General features: G+C 48.8%; 1 protein-coding gene across 7 annotated transcripts in view; it reads left to right on the forward strand.

Annotated features, from left to right (window-relative positions):
* Positions 1-22690, forward strand: part of ATP9A (ATPase phospholipid transporting 9A (putative)) — a 132488-nt gene that overhangs the window by 76806 nt on the left and 32992 nt on the right. For all 7 annotated transcript variants that reach the window (XM_004746183.3, XM_045082076.1, XM_045082077.1 and 4 more), the window contains one exon: positions 6473-6685. In XM_004746183.3, coding sequence (XP_004746240.1) covers positions 6473-6685 — 213 coding nt within the window. The remainder of the gene's footprint in view (positions 1-6472; positions 6686-22690) is intronic.

Raw genomic sequence — 22690 nt, forward strand, 5'->3', positions numbered from 1 at the left:
CAGCGGTATGTGGTGGCACTTGTCTGGACATGAGAATAGAGAGGCCACGTTTTGCTTAAATTTGCCAAAATAGATAATATTTTTGTTGTCAGAAGGCCAGTTAGAAATGTGAAGGGAGTATTTCTCAATACGGAGTAGAGGCAGAACTCCTGAATGCTTTGTGCCATGGTTACATGAGACGTTGAGTTTTCCGGAACATTCACTGGAAGGCACGCCTGGATTCTAGGGTTATTTCCTGAGAATGGCAGAGCAGGGGATATAGTTTGCAAGTTGGAGTGAATTTTAAACGGAGGACAGTGAATTTGATCCACGTAAGTGAAACACCTATAATTCTAGGCTGCCTGTGTGGGCATTTGTGGCTTGTCTCCAAATGAATCCCTAGACTAGTTTCAAAGATGGACTTTAGGACTCTTAAAAACTCAGGAGGACTTAGTTGGATGGGAAGGAAAAGCCACGTCCAGCCCACTGTCCCTCTCTCTTGTTCCATCACCCTGTGTGGCGTTGGTGGTCTGCAACTCTGTACTGGCCCCCATGTGTCACTCTCCAGATGGTCCCTCCTGCCCGAGCTTCCATCGCCCTGCAGGTGGCAATGATCCCCGTCTCTGTCTGCTGCCCCACCTGGAGCTCTAGACTCAAGACACTAGCGTGCTTGGCATGGCTGCTTACGGAGCCTAAGGACAGTGTCCCTGCAGTCCTGACTTCCTTCCCATATTCCCACACACCTGCTTCTTTTCCAGAGGTTCTTGTCCTAGTGCGTGCTACCCCTGCCTACCGCACTCCTCTCTCCCAGGATCTGAGAAATGCCCCTTCCTTCCCCATCCCTACCTGCCTTCAGCCGTCAGTCCCAGGCCCTTGGTGAGGTCTGCTCCCCCTGATCATGTGTTTGGCCTTCTGTCTTCATCTCTTGTCACCTGCTAGGCCAAACCTGCCCTCTACCCTGCCTGGCTGTCCGCACACATCCCCCTGCCCCACACAGTCTCCCTGCTGCTCCTCTTGAACCCCTCCCGGGAGCACGGGGTGCCCCTTGTTCTGTTAACTCCATCTTGGGGCTGACACCTCCATGTGCTCCAGGCATGGCGTGTGTCCCCACCCCTCCCTCCTGGCGTACACTCTCTCCTCCGCTTACTCCTTCGGCATGGGGGGCAGGGGGAGCTGCCTTGTTTCTGTGTCTTGGAACAGACTCTTCCCTCTGAACCGTTGAACCCACATGCCTTCCGGGCCCCACCCGAGGGGGTCCTCTGTGTGGGTGGTCACACTCACCAGCGTCTGGCTGAACTCTCTTCCCTCTAGCCCTCTCCTTGGCACTGTAGGCCGACTGGTGATTGTACCAGACAACTTCCTGGTCATGGTGCCGCCCCACCCCCCGGCAGGAGACACCCCTTTGCCCACTGGGGTGGGGTTTTTAAGAGCTTGTGATATTTACAGAAACCATCCCTTCTCAGGGTATTTGCATAGTTCAGCTTTTATGGTCTGTTTTTGCTTTAGCACAGATAACACACTTTGTAAAGTGTTAAAAGTCCCAGAAAGACATTTCTTACCGTGTGCACTACCCCAGACCCCTGGCTTAGCGGAAGCTCATAAATTCACTCACCCACCCTGGCCTTGGAGTTAAAATCGCTGAGTGTTACAGGTCAGGTCGTCTGGAGGCTGGTGTGAGCTCAGAGTTACGGTACCTGCTCACCCTGCGAGGTGTGTGCATTCTCCCACGCCGTCCAAAAACCCTGCTGTGAACATGGGAATACTTTCATGATGAGGCTTTCAAGGGCTCTTCCAGGTTTTTAAAACAGCTTTATGGGTATGTAGTTGACCTACCATAAAATGCGGCTCTGTTAAGTGTTCAAGTTAGTGACTTTTTTTTTTTTTTTAGTAAATTTACAGAGCTGTGGAACCAGTGCTGCAACCCCAGAAAGATCCCCTGAGCTCCCCACAGTCATTGACTTGACTTTAGAGTTTAATAATGGGATTTTAGGCCAGCGTTTCATGAAGTCCACCGCCTGAAACTCCTGGGGCAGATCCCTTGGGATGGTCAGACCCTCTAGACCTACAGTTCTACCCAGTGAACCGGGTAATTCTAAAGTACAATAGCATTTGAGAAGCTCCCGTGAACCTGAGGCTTGCCCTGTTTTCCAGAAAACCAGTGTCTCAATCTGCGGACTCCACAGCACGGTTTGCAAGGTGACCCATTGGAGAGACGGAAGAAGAGATTAGGGTGTCTCTTTGCTCTGCGTTTGTATTTTCAAACTTAGAGCAAAATTTAAATCTTAAATTTCGAGAGCATTGAGATCAAGCCAGGGACCCTCGGTCCATCCGTATGTCTGACAAGCGTCTGTCCAGTCCGGTCCTTGAGGTGTCCTGTGGGAAGAGTGGCAGGAGTCAGAAGTCTGTGGGGGCTTATTTTTAGGACGTGGGAATGTAGGTCGCAGGTGATGAGTGTCCGTGTGACCCGTTTGATGGATGTCATTTCACTAAATTAACCTCATAAAGAGGGGACTTTAAGAGATTTCTGCAGGGAGACTGCCGACTATTAATAAAAACCTAAATAAACTGTAAATGTCCAAACATTTTGAGGAAAAACCATGACAGGCAGAGGAGATAGGATGATTTTTTTCCTTTGGTTTCTTTATTTATTAGTACATTAAAAAAGAATTGAGCTACAGAGGTGTCTGGGTGGTGCCGTCAGTTAAGAATCCAACTTTTCATTTCGGCTTGGGTTGTGATCTTGGGGTCATGAGATCGAGCCCCACATTGAGTCCTGCGTGGGGCTGCACACTCAGCACGGAGTCTGCTGAAATTTCTGTCCCTCTGCCCCTCCCTCCTGCACATGACTTTGCTCTCAAATCAATAAATAAATCTAAAAAAAATTTTTTTTTAAAAGATTTATTTATTTATTTGACAGAGATCACAAACAGGCAGAGAGAGAGAGAGAGAAGAAAGCAGGCTCCCCGCAGAACAGAGAGCCCGATGTGGGGCTCGATCCCAGGACCCTGGGATCATGACCTGAGCCGAAGGCAGAGGCTTAACCCACTGAGCCACTTAGGCACCCCTAAAAAAATTTTTTTTTAAATTGAGATATAATTGTCGTGTGAGCTTGCTGGGCTTCCCAGTGTTCAGTAGCGTCCTTGCCTTCTACCTTCTGGATGCCTGAGGTGCACCCTCCCTCGGTTATGATAACCAGAAATATCTCTGGACACCTCCTGATGGGGCAAAACCCTGGGTTATATGGGGTTCAGTTTCCACAGACTGAAATGTGTGGCCTTGGCCGTGCTCGTGATGTCTGTGAAGTAGTCCACATTGAGTTTATTCAGTCACATAATCATCCCATAGCTCAGCTGACTCATTTGGAAGTAGAGGGTCAGAGCCCGTGCCGGGAGGCAGGGGGGTGACTCTGTACGGGTAACGAGCTATGAGCTTTGAGCGTTCTTTGGGGGACGAAGTGGGGCTTCCACGACCATTTTTCCTCTTTTTTTTTTTTTAAAGATTTTATTTATTTATTTGTAAGAGAGAGAGAGTGAGAGCGAGCACAGGCAGACAGAGTGGAAGGCAAAGTCAGAGGGAGAAGCAGGCTCCCTGCGGAGCAAGTAGCCTGATGTGGGACTCGATCCCAGGACGCTGGGATCATGACCTGAGCCGAAGGCAGCTGCTTAACCAACTGAGCCACCCAGGCATCCCCCATTTTTCCTCTTTGATGGAACCGCCTTTTTACCAGTTGCACCCCGTCCCCAGGGTTCGTTATTATGAACGCTCCTACGTGGAGATGTTTTAATTGCATTTAGGAAGAAAACGGGTATTCGTGGGGGATCGACCTTTAATTTTGGTATTCGTCGTCCCTCTGACACACACTGGCATTCTTGCTGGGAGGGGCTAGTGTTCATTTTCAGCCCTGTGTCTCACATGTGGGCTAGGACGTGGAGAATGACCTTGAAGCGGTGTATGGTGTGAGGTAGCCACCCGAGGGCCCTCATCAGGGGCCTTTGTCCGTGGAGGCCTTGATTTCTTCTTTCAGCTTCTGACCTCGTGTGGGGCTGTTGGGTCCCCCCTCGACAAGGGGACCCGTGGTTTCTCCCCGGGGCAGAAGGAGTTGGAGCCCGCCTCTGTGGGTACCACATCTGGTTTTGTTTTCCCCCGGTATTTTTTAAGTAAGGAGAAATGTGCGTAGGTTCAAGGCCTGTGGGGAGGAGGCCACAGATAAACACGGTACGATGTGAAACTCTTCCATATGGGGAATGTGAGGATGTTTGAAGACTGGGTCCTCCTCCTGATGCAGGCCGAGCCCCTGGTGGATCACCAGCATGTTCAAGGTGCATGTGGACAGCCCTTCGGTGGGTGCATGAGCTTTTCCTTTGAGAATTAAAAGGCCATTTCAGAATCCAGTTTTATTCCTCCTCCCTGAAACGTCTTTGGTTGGAAAGGGGGATAAGTGTTAATTTGAAGGAGAAAATAAATGAACTTGGAGACATGACACCCATGGCCCTCGGTGTTGGTTGGGGTTAATCACCCCTGTCTTCTGATTGGATGTCGGCTAGTCTGGGAGCGAGGTCTTTGCAAAAAATCCGGGGCTCCCGTGTTTCTCTTTGCCTTGCTCTCGGCTGGTTTCACCTGGAATGCAAAGCCCCAGAGCTTGGTGTTATCCCCCATTTGAAATAGCGGGAATATTTCTGGAGACGTGAGTTCAGATAGCTTATACAATTCAGAGGTTTGGAGAGGATACCCTTCGCTTGTCCTTTCCTTCAAACCCGCTGTTACTGAAACTTGCTGGCCAAAGCCATGATGTTGTCAGAGGTCTTGTTATTGCCCCAAATGTTAAATAATAATTTGGTCCAGGTGCCGAGGCATGTGGGCGAATCGAAGACACGCAGCTGTGGCTAGATCGTAAATTACGGAGCTCATGGAGAACCCTCTGGGTGTAGTCTTTCCAGGGGAGAGAACCTTTCTGTAAATCTTCAGTCCTTGTTATAATTTTAGAGTTAAATTCTTTATAATTAAAAGCACTTGGCAAATAATGATTCATTTAAACTGTAGTTCTGATTCATTGCTCTAATTACCGTAACCACGCAGTGCCCTTTGGCCTGGAAGTGAAACTCGTGTCCTCTTGACACCAGAGGTTAACAGAGCAGGAAGCTAGAGCAGTGTGTGCGCCTGCATGACCAGAATAATTTAGTAATTGTCTAATTACCTGGGGAGGCTAATGCCACTGCTAAAAATAGTGTTAAAAAATGAAATGAAAGTTGTTTTCTTATTTCTCGTGACCTATCTGTTCTCTCTTTTGGGGCAACCACGTGTTTGTGGGTATAAAACACGATTCATTTTGCGGGACTGGACCGCTTCTCTTCTGTTGGATAAAATATGTTTCTAATGGCGTCCAGCACCCCAGTAAGTCCAGAGGCGTCTCTAACTTCCGGGACTCCGTTAGCTGTGGAGGAAGACCTTTGCAGGGGGTTCCTGTTGTCCACAACTGTGATTTAAAACTTGGAACCGGTGTTGGTCAGTTTGATATTTATTTCTTCCTGGAAATAGAAAAACAGTCAAGTTATTGAAGGATGCCCCACCATCCCCTGAGGAGTCCCCTGGTCTTAATTTGTTTGTCTGTTCAGCAAATATCGACACGTGCCAGGCACTGCTCTGGGTACGAAGCCTGCAGTGATGAATAACACACACGGACAAGTTCTGTTCTCATGGCTTAATGAGAAAATCCTCGGGCGAACAAGCCCGTTTTTGACTGAACACAGCAACACACATTGTAGTGTGGGAGCGTGACTCCTGGTGTGGGGGACTGTGAGCTGGGGGACTTGGGGAGGGCCTCTCTGAGTATGTAACATTTGAATTGAGACCTCAGGGATGAGAAGGAGTGAGCCAGTCCTGCGAGATCTGGGTAATGATGTTCCAAGCAGAGGGCAAGGCAGGTGCAAAGGCCCTGAGGTAGGAAGGAGCTTGGTGGTTTTCAAAGAATAGAACGGCCAGTGTGGCTGGAGCAGGGAGGAGGAGGAGGACCATGGCATGAAGGGAAGCTGCACAGGTGGGCAGGGGCTGGTCAGGTAGGCCGTATGGACCACAGAGGGCATCTGAGTTTTACTGAAGACTGAGTGCGGGACAGCCCCTGCAACAGAGGATTATCCTCTCCAAGGGTCAGTCATGCCAGCTTGAGAAGCCGTGTCCTCCTATGCCAGCCTCACTTGTGGTATATGAGGCCTCTCTCTGTCAGGGGCCCCTAATACCACCCAAAGGAGGACAGATTCATGTGTTCAGAGGTAGAATCACCCACATTCGCGGATTTGTAATGTTTTTCTCTATTTTGCATTTTTTTTTTTTGCCAGTTATGAATGATTGGGTCCATAAAAAGGACACGCCGTATATTGCAATGTCACTGTAGACGTGTATTCATGTCTAAGGGCTGCCCCATGTGGTGGTTCTTCCACAGGTTCTAGACCCTTCTGTGTCTCCAGTCATCTGCCTTGTTCCTTTCTCTTTCTTGTAGCCATCCCAGGACCCGCCTGCTCAGAAGGGCCCCACGCTCACCACCAAGGTCCGGCGGACCATGAGCAGCCGTGTGCACGAGGCCGTGAAGGCCATCGCGCTCTGCCACAACGTGACTCCCGTGTACGAGTCCAATGGTGTGACTGACCAGGCCGAGGCCGAGAAGCAGTATGAAGACTCCTGCCGCGTGTACCAGGCGTCCAGCCCAGATGAGGTAAAGCCCAGGTGGAGACGGTCAGATGCACAGAAGAGTCTGTGCCTGTTTTCCACGTGCTAGGGCGTGGGGTTCCCCCAGGGAGCCACGTGTCTGCAGACACGAGCCGGGGGGGACTGGGCTGCGAGGGAAACACATTTTCGGATGCGTGCAGGACTTGCTTCCCTCTAGAACAAATACTCTTGGACTCCAGATAGAGCCCAAATAAGCAAAGAGAGGTCTGGTTCGTGACTCAGGTGGCCAGTGTGTGGACACAAGGCCTCCCTTAAGTGGCGCCTTCCCTTTGCTAAAAAACTCCTGCACTCTGAAGCTAGAGCCCGTATTGTTCTTACTCATTTAACATGCACAGTTCAGGGTTTCTTTCTCGTGTATTCACAGAGTTCTGCAACTGTTAGGACAATCCGTTGAGAACATTTTCACCACCTAAAAGGAAGCGCCCCATTCCGTGTCCTCCTGGACTCCTGCCCTCCCCTCCCAGCCCTGGCAGCCCCCAGCCCTGCTGTCTCTCTAGACCTGCCTATTCTGTACAGTATGTGACCTTTGTGTCTGGCTGCTTTCACTTAGCATTGGTTTTCCAGATTTGTCCATGCAGTGGTGTGTATCAGTCCCTCAGGCCTTTTCAGGGGTGACCGATGGCCTGTGGCTTGGGTAATACTACATTTTGTTTATCTGCTCATCGGTTGGCGAACATTTGGAGTGTTCCTAGTTTTCTTTCCTTCTTTTGCTGTTATGGATAATGGATCATTTGTGCACAAGTTTTTGGGTGGACATACATCTTCATGGAGTGCCACTGCTGGGTCCCACGTGAGAGCCACATTTGAGCTTCCTGAAACTACCATGCCGCTCCCTGAGGTGGCTGCATCATTGTACAGCCCAACCCATGATGCACGTAAGGGTTCCAGTTTCCCTTCTCCTTTGCATGTAAGGGTTCCAGTTTCCCTTCTCCTTTGCCAGCAGGGTCCTTGTCAGTCCTTTGTATTCTGGCCATTCTAGTGAGTGTGAAGTGGGACCTCCCTTGTGGTTTTCATGTGCGTTTTCCTTCACGGCTTCTATGCTGGGCATCTTTCCATGTGCTCATTGGCTACTTGTGTATCTTCTCTCCAGGATCCTCTGCCCTCTTTTAAATATGTGTTTTTTTGTTGCTGAGTTGAAAGAGTTTTTTTTATACATTCCAGATCAAAAGTGTCTTATGGGATACATGTTTTGTAAGTATTTTCTCCTACTAGGAAGGCCATCTTTTTAAATTTCACGATGATGTCCTTTGAAACCCTAAAGTGTTTAGTTTTGATCAAGTCCAATAAGCCACATACTTCCAGGTGGTTGTTTCTGTGTGACACATTCTCTGGCTAGAACCAGGACTCATTTGATTCCATGTTCCAAGAACCAAGGGTCTCTTAGCATGATGGCTCTTTACGGTTTTTTGTAACAGGCCCCTGATTGTTCTCCCTCCCGGGGTCTCGGGGCGTTATGTGATGGAAGCGCCCTCTTCATGAAAATAGGATCTTCTTTGTCTTCCTGACTTCAGTGTGATTCAGACACAGGGATAGTTCATAGTTCACCAAGCGGGTAACTTTCTGGTCTTTTTTCCTTCTCCTCCTTCCCTTTCGGAAAACTTGTATTCTGATTATGAAAGCCGTTACTTTTCAGTGTAGAACATTTGGACACTTCAGACAACCATAAAGAAGAACCTGGATCAGTTGCAGTCTCATTCTTGAAAGATGACAGTGGGCCCCTTTCCTTGAGCCTTTGGTGCCTGTCAGATCCCGTTTGAAGTGCTTTCTGTGTAGGATCTCATCTTAATGTGTCTAGCAACGAAGGGGCCCCACTTTCAGAAAAGAAAAGTCAAAGAGAGATTAAATATTTAGCCTCAAGTCACCCGGATTTTTTTTTTTTTAACTTTTTGTCTTGGAAATAATTTCAGACTTAGAAGTTGTAAAATTAGTACCAAGAATTCCCGAAGCACCAAATCGTCACTCTGATTCCTCAAATGTTACCTATTTTCTACCTGTGCTTTATTATTCCTCACCTTAGAAGAGTTAGCCGTAAGAGTTAACTTCTTTTACTTGTATTTTATTTTTTTCCCTGAAAGACAAGGACATTTATCAGAAACAGGAAGTTAACATTGATACGGTACTGCTCTCTATCCTGCGATGTCATCGGGTGTCCCACTGACAGCTTACTTCAAACACACACACACGCACACGCACACACACACACACGAATATTTCTCCCCCCAGATCAGAGTCCAACCCAGGAAGACATGCTATCTTCAGTTGCCACACCTATTCTCTCTCTCTCTTTTTTTAATTTTTTTTTTTTAAGATTTTGTTTATTTATTAGGGAGCACGAATCAGGGGAGGGGAAGAAGGAGAAGCAGACTCCTTCTGAGCAGGGAGCCTGACTTGGGGCTCGATTCCAGGACCCTGAGATCATGAGCTGAGCTGAAGGCAAACACCTAACCGACTGAGCCACCCAAGCACCCCTCATACCTCTTGTCTCTTTTAAGGTGGAAGGGTTCCTCAGGTTTCCTTGACATTCGTGGCCCCCACACTTTCAAAGATAAAGGCTGTTGTAGAACGTCCCTCAGTTTTGGTTTGATGACATTTTGTCATCAAAATTTGGTGAGGACTCAGTTTATTGCAAATTTGGCTCTGTCCTCAGTACGTGTTATAGGGAGACCTGCTCTTGGGGTGTCCTACTCTTCGAGATACTAACTTATGGTCACGTGGATCAGGTGGTGTCCCCAGGTTTCTTCATGGTCAAGTTGTCGTTCTCTCTTGCTAATTACTCTTATAATAAAGCCCCTGACTGACAGGGCCGGGGTTCGAACCCAGGGAATGTATTGTCACAACCCAAACTCTTAGTCATTTTACTTAGTTATTTTTCAGAAACCACTAAGAACTTTTGTCCCCCTAAGATTTTATTTATTTATTTATTTATTAATTTATGTAGAGCAAATGTGGGGAGGGGCAGAGGGAGAGAGAGAATCCCAAGCAGACTCCCCACTGAACACAGAGCCCGGTGTGGGCTGGATCTCATGACCGTGAGACCGTGACCTGAACCAAAATCAAGAGCTGGACACTTCACTGATGAAGCCACCCAGGTGCCCACCACTAAGAACTTTTTGACATGTGATCCTTTGATATCTTTTCATATATTTTTTTCCTAAAAAACCAGGAATTTTTAACAAAGTTTTGTATTCTCCGTTTTAAACTGGATACTTCCATCATGCCTGCTTACCACATTTTTTGAGTATCCTTGAAAGATAGCTTTTTATAATTACTGCCTACATATGCACACTAATGTCTTTAACCATTCTCCTCTCGTGGGAACTTGGGTTATCTCTCATGTTTAGCCTAACATTTATACACATTTTCTGTGAGTATGCTTACACCTGGTATTTCTAGAAATGGTATGACTAGGCTTATTAATTCAGCAGGCATTCTGAGTGCCTGTGATGAATGAGGGACTGGGGTGGGGGGTCAGTGTTTCATGACAGAGGGCAGCTCCTCTCCCCAGGGATGCGGCAGGGGTGAGACCATTGAGCACGTGAGTCTTGGGATCCCAGCTCCGCACCTGGCCGGCCACTCCTCGCTGTGCCTCTGTGCCCCTGTGCCCCTGTGACAAGAGGGTTGTTGTGAGCCCCTTAACGGACAGTCTGTCCTGTGGGTCACAGTGAGGGAGTGTTTCTAAGGCTCCTGGTATAAATGATTGGATAATTCCCAGAATTATTTTTTTTTTAAAGATTTTATTTATCTAACAGAGATCACAAGCACGCAGAGAGAGAGAGAAGGGGAAGCAGGCTCCCCGCTGAGCAGAGAACCTGATGTGGGGCTCGATCCCAGGACCCTGAGGTCATGACCTGAGCTGAAGGCAGAGGCTTTAACCCACTGAGCCACCCAGGCGTCCCCAGAATTATTTTTAAGCTGTTTTATTTTTCCACAAATGTTACAGGGGCATCCGGTTATTTTTTGTTGTTCTTATGAAGAAGGGTGGGGGCTTCTCCAGGAAAGAGTGCTGGAAAGGTCTGGACTAATCAGAGAATATTAAGGAGCCAGAGCTGCATGGTGGTTCGGGGAGTACTGTAATGATAACCCTTTCCAAAGTTCAGAAAGGGAAGGACATTTGGACGTGGCTTTCCCTGACTGGTACCTTCTTTATCCTTCTTGGGGGCCCTGGAACGTGGCTCTGAGGAGGCAACTCCTTGTAGTCCGCTTGGTGATTGTGGAATAGCTCAGCTCTGAGCCTAGTCGGTCCATGACCACCAGCATTTCAACCGGGATTTTTAGGGGTGAAAAATGTTGAAACCCTTAGCCAAATTCCAGGCGGCTCCCTGCTGAGCAGAGAGCCCGATGCAGGGCTCGATCCCAAGACCCTGGGATCATGACCTGAGCCGAAGGCAGCGGCTTTAACCCACTGAGCCACCCAGGTGCCCCAATGCTCACTTTTCCATTTGGAAATGGGAGACAGTATCCCTAACCGGGAGATGTGTGAAAGGGCCAGATTCTTGGTAGTTATGCGCTGGGAACCAGAAGCGGAGGGGTGTTTGAAGGGACTTGAATTTGAACATGTTTCAGATGTTGGCGATCTGATCAGCACTGCTACCTGTGAGCTCCTAACACAGGCCATTGATTGACACGCATATGGGGGTTCTCTATTGCCTGTCCCCCACTCCTGGTTCCCACTGAACTTTGATATATTTGTGTTAGCGCTGGGCAGAGTTTTTCCACGAGGGTAAACGTTTCATGGAATGCTTTGTGCTTCTCAGCCCCTGTTCATTAATTGCACTCAGATTCAGCCCTGTCATGTTTTTCTAAGATTTGAATAGTGTTTGGGGAAAAAAAAAAAAAAAAGGTATTTTCTTTTGGTCTTTGATGTCGTCACACAGGTCAGTGTTACCTTACTAGTATCCCCCCCCCCCAACAAATTGATTTATTATTGCATAGTTATTTCATGTTTATGGCAGAATATGTGAAAACACAGATAAGTAAAAGAAGGAAGGAGCAAACCGTAATCCGGCTAACTAAAGGTATGACCACTGTTGATACTTTAGCGACCTGCCTTCTAAATTATTTCTAAAGATGTATACTGCAAATAACAGTCTGTGTATATGGAAACACTACGTGACAGAAAGGAGGCTACATCGAGTTCCAGCAAAATCTTTCAGAAAGCTGTACTGTTTCTAAGTCCCTGTGGGTTTCCACCTAGACTTGGCTGGGTCTAGAATCCTACCTTTGATATTCTGTAGCAATAAAACCTTGCCGGTCTAGGCAAGGTCAGTGTCTGGAAAATGCATAGAAACCGGCTTTCCTTTTACTTTGGAGCTGCCGGAATAATTTCTGCCAGTCAGGGGAGGATTCATTTCCTGTAACAGAAAGCAGGATTTCCTAAATTTGTTTCCTGTGCACATTCTGCTTGGGAAAAAGCCTTGAAGTGGCTTTATTCAGCCATTGATTGCAGCCTGAGAGGCATCGGGTCCTGCTTGCCACCGTAGGGTGACGCCCGGGGGAAGTGAAATCATTGTAATCTGGCCAGAGGGAGGTGCTCCAGAGTGCTCAGCCCCGAGGGCAAACCATCTCTTCTGGATGTTCGGCAGCATTGGAAGTGGGGCACTGGCCAGTGGGCGAGGGAGGAGGCCTCGCCGAAGTGGTTGTGATGCATGTTTAATGTATTTGTTTCTTGGTGTGAATGGTCAAGGAGGCGCTCGCCTAAGACCAGGTTGAATCAACCCTAGAACTCATTTTTTTGTTTTTTCCAGGAATTTTTTCGTATTGAAAACTTTTTTAGGCATCTAAAATCCCAAGTACTAATGTGCTCATTATAGGAAAAGTAAAATTATAGATCCAAGAAAAAAGTGGATGAGCATTAATTTTATCCCCCACTATTACAGTTTATACTCTGCTATAGATTTACCCCAGGTGTCTGCTCCTATATGGAGAAATGTCATTGCATGTTTCCGTAGTACAGCATCGTGCTGTAGCACAGGGAAGGAAGGAGCGTGGAGTGAGTTCAGTAACACCCTTTAGCAAGTCTCCAATGTCCTATTCCTGTAGGATTTCTGTGTGCATGAGTGTGTGTGTGTGTTTCTCTGTATGTAGACATGTGTGTATGTGTGTGTGCACATGTGTGCCCTCTGAGCACCTGCCACGTGTGGACTTGTGATGTGTATATGATGGAAAGTTTCTTGATGCCTTAGCCGTGCCTTGAATGGATCACTAATTTCAGAGCAGTTAATGACAACTTCTAGGTCATGTCTAGGATGTTCTTCGAGGTTGTCCCATGCTGGCAGCGTAGGGTGAAATATGTGTCTCCTTACCCAGAGCCCTTCACTCTTTTTTTTTTTTAAAGATTTTATTTGTTTATTTGACAGAGAGAGACAGAGAGGTCACAAGTAGGCAGAGAGGCAGGCAGAGAGAGAGAGAGGGAGAAGCAGGCTCCCCGCCAAGGAGAGAGCCCGATGTGGGGCTCGATCCCAGGACCCTGGGATCATAACCTGGGCCGAAGGCAGAGGCTTAACCCACTGAGCCACCCAGGCGCCCCGAGCCCTTCACTCTTGCCCGCTCTGCAAGGGACCTCCTCCCTCCCTCTGAGACACCCCTTGTGATGGGTATCGGAGTATCCTTGCAGAAATAATTCTTTGCATGGATTAGAATTTTTCTCGCCCCTTCATTATTAACATATTTACATATATGTTAACGTATATTTACATATACATATACGTTAACATATTTACATATATTAACATATTTTAAAAATCGTAGAAGTGCAGTTGTAAATTATAGAATCGGCTGTGCACCTTTGCTTTCAGCATGTCAGTGCCTGGAGTGTCACCAGTGGTGACGTGCGCAGAGGCCTGAGTTTTACTAAAATATTGGGGTACTGTGTGTTCTCATAGTGTCTCTGGCATTTCAGGACCCTCTTGTCCACTTTCATGGCAGGTGAGGGCATCACACTGGCTTCTCGTCTCCCGCAGGGCAGTGGTCAGCTGTGTTTAACTGCCACATGCTGACTTTTTATTTTACTGCTTAATTTTTTTAATTTAAAAAATATTTATTTTGGGGGCGCCTGGGTGGCTCAGTGGGTTAAGCCTCTGCCTTCGGCTCAGGTCGTGATCTCAGGGTCCTGGGATCGAGTTCTGCATCAGGCTCTCTGCTTGGTGGACAGCCTGCTTCCCCCTCTCTCTCTGCCTGCCTCTCTGCCTACTTGTGATCTCTGTCAAATAAATAAAATAAAAAATCTTTAAAAACTGTTTATTTTATGTCCTTTCGTTTTAGTCCAGTTAACACACAATGTAATATTCGTTTCAGGCGAACAGCCCGGTGATTCCGTCCCTCACCCGGCGCTCCTGACCAGGGCCCCCTTCGTCTCTCTCACCGGTCTCCCCCTCCCGCCGCCCCCCGCCTCCCCTCCGGTGACCATCAGTGTGTGCTCTACAGTTAAGAGTCTCTTTCTTGGCTTGTCTCTCTTTTTTTCCCCCTTGCTCATTTGCTTGTTTGTTTGTTTTTTAAATTCCACACACCAGTGACATCGTATGGTATTTGTCTTTCTCTGACTGACTTCCTTCACGTAGCGTTAAGCCCTCTCGTTCCGTTCATGTCACTGTGCGTGGCAAGATGGCGCCCTTCCTCATGGCTGGGTGATCTCTGTTGCGTATGGAGATCTGTTTATCGCCTCTTCTTTATCCATTCCTTTATCGACGGACGCTGGGGCTGCTTCCATAATTCGGCTATAGTAAATACACAGGGCTGCATGTATCCCTCCGTTGTTTTATTTTTTGGGTAAATACCCAGGAGTGTGGTTACTGGTTCATAGGGTAGTTCTGTTTTAACTTTTTATCTTATGTATTTTGAACATTTTTTACTTAAATTCAATATAATTAACGTATAGTATATTATTAGTTTCAGAGGGAGAATTTAGTGATTTATCAATCACATATGACATATGTGCCTCCTTCATGCCCATCCCCCAGGGACCCCGTCCCCTGCCCCCCTCCCTGCCAGCCACCCTCAGTTTGTTTCCTGGAGTTAAGAGTCTCTTATGGTCTGTCTCCCTGTTGTCATCTTATTTTATTTTTCCTTCCTTTCCCCTGTGCTCCTCTGTTTTACTTCTTAAATTCCACATATGAATGAAATCATAGGACATTTGTCTTCCTCTTATTTCGCTTAACATAATACTCTCTTGTTACTATTTTTATTTTTTATTTATTTTATTTATCTATTTTATTTTTAAAAAAGATTTTATTTATTTATTTGACAGACAGAGATCACAAGCAGGCAGAGAGGCAGGCAGAGAGAGAGAGGAGGAAGCAGGCTCCCTGCTGAGCAGAGAGCCCGATGCGGGGCTCAATCCCAGGACCCTGGGATCATGACCTGAGCCGAAGGCAGAGGCTTTAACCCACTGAGCCACCCAGGCACCCCTATTTGTTTACTTTTTAAAGATTTTATTTATTTATTTGACAGGACAGAGAGAGAGAGAGCAAGTGAGCACAAGCAGGGGAGCAGCAGAGGGAGTGGTAGCAGCAGAGAGCGAGGGATAAGCAGGCTCCCTGCCGAGCAAAGAGCTGGACTTGGGCGTCAGTCTCAGGACCCCAGGATCATGACCTGAGCTGAAGGCAGACCCTCAACTAACCGAGCCACCCAGGCACCCCATTTTTATTTTTTTTTTTTAAAGCAATCTCTGTGCCCAGCACAGGACTCAGAGTCTGAGATCCAAGATCTAGAGTTGCATGCTTTACGGACTGAGCCAGCCAGGCACTCCCATTTTTAACTTTTTGAGGAACCATCGCACTGCTTTCTGCAGGGGCTGCACCAGTCTTAATTTCCACCAACAGTGCCAGACGGTTCCTTAGTGGAGTGGTTTTAGGCAAATTGTCGGTGAGCGGACGGCTGTAGGAAGTGGCCACTTGCTGAATACTTGCTCTCCGAGCCAGGCGATGTGCCCTGGGCAACCCTTGCAGCCCAGGTACTACGATCATGTCTGTTTTGTCACTGAGGTGTAGGTTGGCTCCGGGGTGTCCCCAAGGCCATGTGGCTGGCAGGATTAAAACGAGGCAGTCCACATCCTGGGGCTGGCCGTGTGATGCCACGGTATTGCTTCTCCACCCATGGGATGAGGGCTTGAATGTGCTTTGTCACTCACGAGGGACTACTGAGTGCTGTGCACCTGTGTTGGGAGCTCAGGGCTAATGCTGGGTGACCTTCCCAGTGTCTGGTTATTCTTGCCTTTTCTGAGCTGGCGTTCAGGGTCTCTTTGCCTCCCAGGCTCAGTGAAGTATGTTTTTTGGTCCCTTCCCTTTCTCATTTTGGGCAGCTTCCATGCTTGGTGCTAAGAAACCTTCTAGCAGACCCCAGAAACCTTCCCACTGTCTTGTCTTCACCACTCATTTCTCCAGGATCCTATCCTTGGAAAGGAAAACCGACAAGGTTGCATTTCTCCCCTGGTATCTAGTAACCTTGAAACAGCCCCCTTACAGATGTACGAGAGAGAAGCAAAGAGCTGTGTGCACAGGTCTTTCCCCAATGACTTAGTGGCAGGAGGGCATTCCTGTGTCCAGGTCACTGTGCTGGGAGATAGAAAAGTATAGTGAAGGTAAAGTTCACCTAGAAGCAGATTTTATTTTTAGTTGTCCCCCCTAATTATAAGAGTAACAAGCTCGTTATAGAAAAAGGAAGCAGGGGTGCCTGGGTGGCCCCATCCGTTAAGCATCCAACTCTTGGTTTAAGCTCAGGTTCTGAGATCAAGGTTCTGAGATCAAGCCCCGAGTTGGGCTCTGCACGCGGTCTGGAGTCTGCTTCGGGTTCTCGCCCTCTCTCTCTGCCCTTCCCCACCACGCTTGCATGCTCTCTCTCAAATAAATCTTTAAAAAAAAAAAAAAGAAAAGAAATAGAAAAAATGAACTATTAGAGGAAAAAACATTTGGTATTTTCCCTTCCCATCTCTCTTCTGTGCATAGAATTTAAATGTTTGTGTCGTTCCGCTTTCCATCTTGATTTGTCCCCTTGGTGATATATCGTCTCCTCCCTGCCCTGGAGCGTCTGTGGTAGGATGTTTAGTGGCTACACTCTTTTCTGCTGCTCATGTATGCCCCAGATGGTTTACTCTGTCCCCCGTTTCTGGCTGTCCTGAGTTTTAAGGTCCCGACAGGTAGCCTGATGGATTCAGTCTCTCTGCACGTCCCCGAGTGTGTATGTAAAAGGTCCCAGTTATCTTATTCTGCGTTTTCCCAACCCTGTGGCAGAGTGACGCTGAGAACCACTGGGGAAAGGCAAGCCTGTGGCTTTGCAGTGGGACGTGGGGCGTGGGGGACATGGGAGCATGGGGGTGGTGGGCCCGGTCCCGCAGGTTCAGCCCTTGTGGGGCAGCCCCTGCAGGGCCACGTTCATCCGTCAGGGGTGGGTGCCCCCCCCCCAAATGCCTCCTCGTACCTGTGCTGCAGGCAGGGGGACAGGAGTCAGAGGGGCGGGCAGGAGGGAGAAGGATTTGAGAGGTGAGTGGGGCTCTGCCCTTGCACGGTGGGCCAGGTCCTCCGCCCGCCCGAGGGTGAGCTCAGAGAACAGAGTCAGGAGAAAACCCTCCTCCATCAATGTTATTTATTAACCCTGGGGGGTAAGACTCTTGAACAGAGTTTTGGCTGCTCAGAAGAGAGGGGGCTCTCTGAGCGTTTGAGGGACAGGGGAGGAAACTGTCTAATGAGCTGCCCTTGGTGTTAGTTCCGCCATGGGCGGGAGGTGCGAGAAAGTTCTGTCCTGTTTCTTATTTGGGCTGGCCAAGAATGGGCTTAAGGGAATAGAAGCTTCTAAAGGGCTAGTTTTTTATGGAGATGACGCCATTCTTTTCAGATACGAATTTTCATCAGATGCAGTGATTCAGCTGATCCAAGTACTGGGTCACAGAAACATGGGTCAAGGAGTGGCCTTTTGCCCTACGAGCTTGCTGGCAGGTTCTTCAGCAAGACCCGTGGTATTTTGTTTGCTCCAGGCTGTGGTTTTTTTGTTTGTTGATTTTGTTTCGTTTTTTGTTTTTTTAATATCTGCTGCAATATTTTAAAAGTCACTTAATGTTACCCAAGAATCAGCTTTTCTTGAGAAAGATCAGATCTGGAAATGGTGGGCCTAGTTTCTACTAGGCAGTGGTTAGTGGGGCTGGCTGGCTGCTGCCTCAGTTTACCCCTGCCCCTGTGGAGCCCACCCTCCTCCTGCCTGCTGCCTCTCCAGCCCCCAGCAGTGCCTTGTTGACTCAGTTTCCTCGTTAGGTAAAGATTACCTTAGGTCTCTGGTCGTAGGCATAGTCTTGAAAGGCTGGGTTAGGGCGGACTGGCCTGTCTTTGTGAGTTCGAGTGCTGATCTTCTTGAATGCCCCCAGAGATACCAGATTCCTGCGTGCTCTTAGGATTACTGCGTATCCTGTCCCTGACAAGAATTCAAGGTTCGTTAGCCTGACCTGGCATCTTTCCCAAGCACATATTCCCAGGTACAAAGGGAAAATTATTAAAACTTGTCACAGGTGGTTTATTGCTGACTCACAATGATGAAAAAGGCCTTTCATGGATCATTCTGGCATGAATTCTTCAGATGGGCATTTTCGGGAGGGGGCGCAGCAACCTGTCCTTTTGATTTCCTGACCCAAACCAGAACACACAGGCGACTCGGGACCTAGCTCCGCACCCTCCGTCCCTTCTCGGTTTTCATTTGATAGAGTTAATTTATTTGTTCATTCATTCATTCAACCTTAACAGGGTTTCTTTTTCTGCTGTTTCTCTGACCTCTGGATATTCTGATCTGAAGCCCCAGAGACCCCACTTCTGGCTGTCAAGGACAGGGAGACTCAAAACCCCTGAAATCCTTTCTGCTTGGGTGATATGGGATGATTATTTTTTTTTTTTTTTTGTATTTTAACTTTTTATTTTGAAATAACTTTCAAGTCAACAAAGTTGCAAAGTACTTAGCAATGACAGTGCAAGGACTTCCACATCCTTCACCCAGCTCCTGCTCATGGTGACATCTCCAATGATGACGGCACAACCATCTAAACCAGGAAGTTACCATTCACATGATCATGAATCTCGAGAGTATATTCCTAATTCCCCTAGATCATATTGCTCTGGTCTAGAGTCCAATCCAGGATCCCAGATTGCACGTAACTGTCCTGTATCCTATTCTCCTAACTGGGGACAACTCATGGGTCTCTCATGACCTTGGGCCTTGAGAAAAGAGCTGGCCAGTTTTTTGGGATGGAACATCTGTCAGTTTGGTTCATCTGAGGTTTTCTCTCCATTGGATGGAATTTATGCCTCTCAGCAAGAATACCTTAGAGATGATTTGCATCCCTTCTCTGTGTGTCCTGTCCAGGGTCAGGATGCTAGCCATTGCCTGTAACAGTCAGGGTGCTAGCCATTGCTTTGTCTTGCTTCTGGTGGTACTAACGTTGATACTCTGATGTCTTTCAGAGCTCTCTACTGTTATGTCACTGTCTTCCTCTGTATCTGTAAATAATAAGCATTTTATGGGAGCTCGGACCCTCCAGGATGAGAAAGAAGTAGCCTCCTTTTATACATCTTGTTTTGGAAAGAAATGCAGTTGTCTCTCCTGCCCCTGAAATGTTTGTCCCCGCTGCAATCAAGAAGGGTCGGGAAGCACCCCAGTTCCCAACCGGTTTCTTCTCAGTAGGACCTCAGGGATTTCAAGCTTCAAATTAACTCTGACTTAGGTTAACGTGGGCCAGAGAGTGGGAGGTGAGAATCAGAGACCCCCCTCCACTCCACCCCCACCATGGGGCTCATGGCCTGGGGATGTCAGTCCCCAGGGAGACCCAGGGGAGTTTTGATGAGGAAGTTGGACCCAGAGTGGGGGCCAGCAATCATGGTGGCTGGTTCCTTTACTCCTTTGAGAGGTTCTCTGCCAAACAAAGTGCAGTTAGAAGGTGTTTGCCTACAGGTGAATTCACCTGTCAGCATTTGTTACTGCTTGTCATTTCAGATTTATAGACCCAACTGTTCCTCCAGTAGGATCCATTAGGTCCCTGGCATGGGCGCTGGGCTGGCCAAGGCCAGAACTGCCTTACCATCTAAGAAGCCCCAGAAGGGTCTGGAGTTCCACATTCTTTCTCGATTGTGGAGCAGGCTCTGGGGGAGTTACTGTATTTCCTTGAAACCCAGCAACACCAACTTTTCACATTTTTTCAGAACAATGAAACAGGTTTTTAAGGGATGAAGTCACAGCAGCTTGAAAACAAGACTGGAAAAACCCCTTTCACTAACAGTCGTGGTTGAAGGCCTCCCGCGAAGTTTTTCTTTGTTACAAAATTGGTCTGTACGGGTGTAAACTTTTTCAGCTCCTGTGTCCTTACGTGTTTGTGATATCTTGTGTTGGGATATGTGTTTCCTTAATTAAAGTTAAAAATAAAAGAAGTGCATGGACTTGACAAAAATGCTGCAGTGGTAACAGAGGGATTAAAAAGTAGAAGACAGAAGTCTTGCCCCGGATACACGTTTTCCGTACAGATGGGATTATTTTGTGTATACCCATGTCCCTTCATTTTAGACTTTAAGGGAGGATTGTTAGCAGATAAGACAGACCCTACTGAAAGTCAGAGTCATTGACTTAAACAAGTTAATGAATGGTTTCCAAAGGCTGATGGAGGCTCATAGTGAAAAAGACCGAAAACAGTCATTACTTGATTAGCCTGTTCCGTGGAGGTGGAGGTCAGTGTGACAGCACCTTCCATTCAGGGGAATCCTGGATGCCTTCTTACGACATCATTCAAACAGGGTGGAGTTTCCCATTCAAGAGCATAAACCTCTTGCTAGCGTAAATGCCGTCCGTGTCCACAGCAGAAACCTCGTTAGGTGTCCGAGCGTAGCCCACTGAAGATGGGTGCGCAGAATGTGTCGTGTTGGAACAGAAACGGAAAAGAAGCCCCTTGGAGCCCCGCACTTGGCAGAGAGGAGGGAGTGAGGGTGGGTGGCAGAGCTGGGCCGGATCCCGGGTTGGATCTCCCCACTGCTTCAGGCAGTAGCAGCCCACGAGAGCCTCGGGGTCCCGGAAACTAAAAGAACCGTGAAGCCGCAGGTGTCCACTTGTGCAGAGTCTCTTGGAGGAGGAAGTGGGGTGCTCAGCACCCCTTAAAGTGGAAGTGCAAACATCTGTGGGTTCCCTAGGACAGTGACTCTTACAGCGTCTGGCCCCCACAGGGACCCTGCTCACGGTTACAGAGGACCATATGGAGCACCTGTGTCCCTACTTCTGGGCTTAAAGATAATACATCTGAGAACTGACACTTCCCATGGTGTTCCTTTCTCTGTCGCCCTCTGTCACTCCCCAGGTCTGCTCTCTCCTAAAACCTGCCTCTCTCCTTCCCTAAAGACTAAATCTTCCAGGAAGAAAGGGGAAAGGGGTTCTTTTTCTTTTTTAGACCCCTGCCCCCCATGCTCTTGGACTTGGCTCAAAATAACATGGCAGCTCATTTAGCATTAAAATTGCTGGACTCTTGGATGTGTTTCCGGTCACTGCCGTCGCCAGCTGCTGCGAATCTGATGTTTTGAAGCAGTCGACGGGTTCCGGTGGTGTAGGTGAGAGGTCGGGGCCGGGGCTCACACACCTGTGATCAGGGTGCCGGCAGAGCATCCTGTGTTGCTCCCGGACGCCCCAGGGTGACTCTGTGCCCTTGCCTCTCCCAGCTCCTAGATGCCGTCTGCATTGCTTGGTTTATGTTCCTTCCCCCGTCTCAAAACCAACACCCCCTCATCGCCCTGAGCCTCCCTCTGCCTGCAGTTTTCTCGCTGGCCGCAGCTGGGAGCGTTCTGCCGCTTGAGGACTCCTGTGGTTATGACAATCCAGAATGGTCTCCTGGGGCCCCATCCCTTGTCTTTGTCTTCCCCACCAAGCCCGTTTTGCCCTGTAAGGTAACAAGACTCCCACGGCTAGGGATTGGGATGTGGGCCTCTTTGGGGCCATTACTCAAGCCTGCCGCACACCCTGTGAACTTGCCACTCAGGGGCAGAACGGGGGACATGGGGGTTGGCCTCCTGACTATGGCCAGGCACCCCCGAGGGTATGCTGATGCGCGAGCCCCTGTGCTCTGCCAGCAGGCATGGGGGGAGCTGGGAGCTGGGATGTGTTTCCCTGGGGCTTTTTACTTGGATCACTGAGACCCAGGAGGCGATCCCGTGAGAGCAGCAGCTGGTCACCGTTGCTGGCCGGGAGCAGCCCGCCACGCTGGCCTCTGAGTCTGTTTCTGCGCCCGTCAGGTGGAGTCGGTCCTTCTCAGCTCAGCGGGCTGGTGAGGGGCCGGCTGACCCTGGGTGTGGACCCTGCCCCTTGGGTGCACCGTGGGCTTGTCCCGCTTACTTGTGTCTCCTTCCCCGGCAATGGCAGGAAGGGCCAGCGGGATGCAGGCCCCGCTGTCCCGTCCCTCCCCGTCTCCCCTCCCTGTCCCCACCACTGCGTTCCTTTTCCGCTCTTACCTCCTTCTCTTCCTGGACACTCAGCCGGATTCATCTGTGGACGGGGTTTTGTTTTCTTCCCCAGCTTTTAAAATAGGCGCATTAATTGCATCTAAAGGGAAATCTCAGATACAGGTCCCGATCTCTGGCTCTTCCTGGGCTGTGTTCCCTTGGGGCAGTGCCCTTCTTCAGTGTGACGGGAGTCACTGCCCCTATGGATGTGACGCGGGTCCTGTTACTCCCACCCCCACCCCCACCCCCGCAGTTCTCTTCACTCCCTTGCATGACCAGTCTGGCACCCTGCCTTTGACCAAAGTGAAGCAAGCCTCACTGAGGTTACTAGAAGCTTCCAGGTGGCAATAGAAGCCTTGCCTCCGGGAAGTGCCGTGTGTGGTAGGCGGGCTTGGGCGCCAGGTAAACCAGGACCTACCTGGCCTGGCCACGCCGCCGCCCGTCAGCATCACCTTGTGCAGCTGAATTAGTGACCTTCCTCACCTGTGTAGACCAGTGATCTCCCCATTGGCAGTACCGCCTTCTGGGCTGGGGGCCTGGGGGCTGTGTGGTGA

This window comes from Mustela putorius, unplaced genomic scaffold (genome assembly GCF_011764305.1).
Source record: "Mustela putorius furo isolate JIRA1106 unplaced genomic scaffold, ASM1176430v1.1 tig00000592_pilon_pilon_pilon, whole genome shotgun sequence".
Taxonomy (NCBI): domain Eukaryota; kingdom Metazoa; phylum Chordata; class Mammalia; order Carnivora; family Mustelidae; genus Mustela; species Mustela putorius.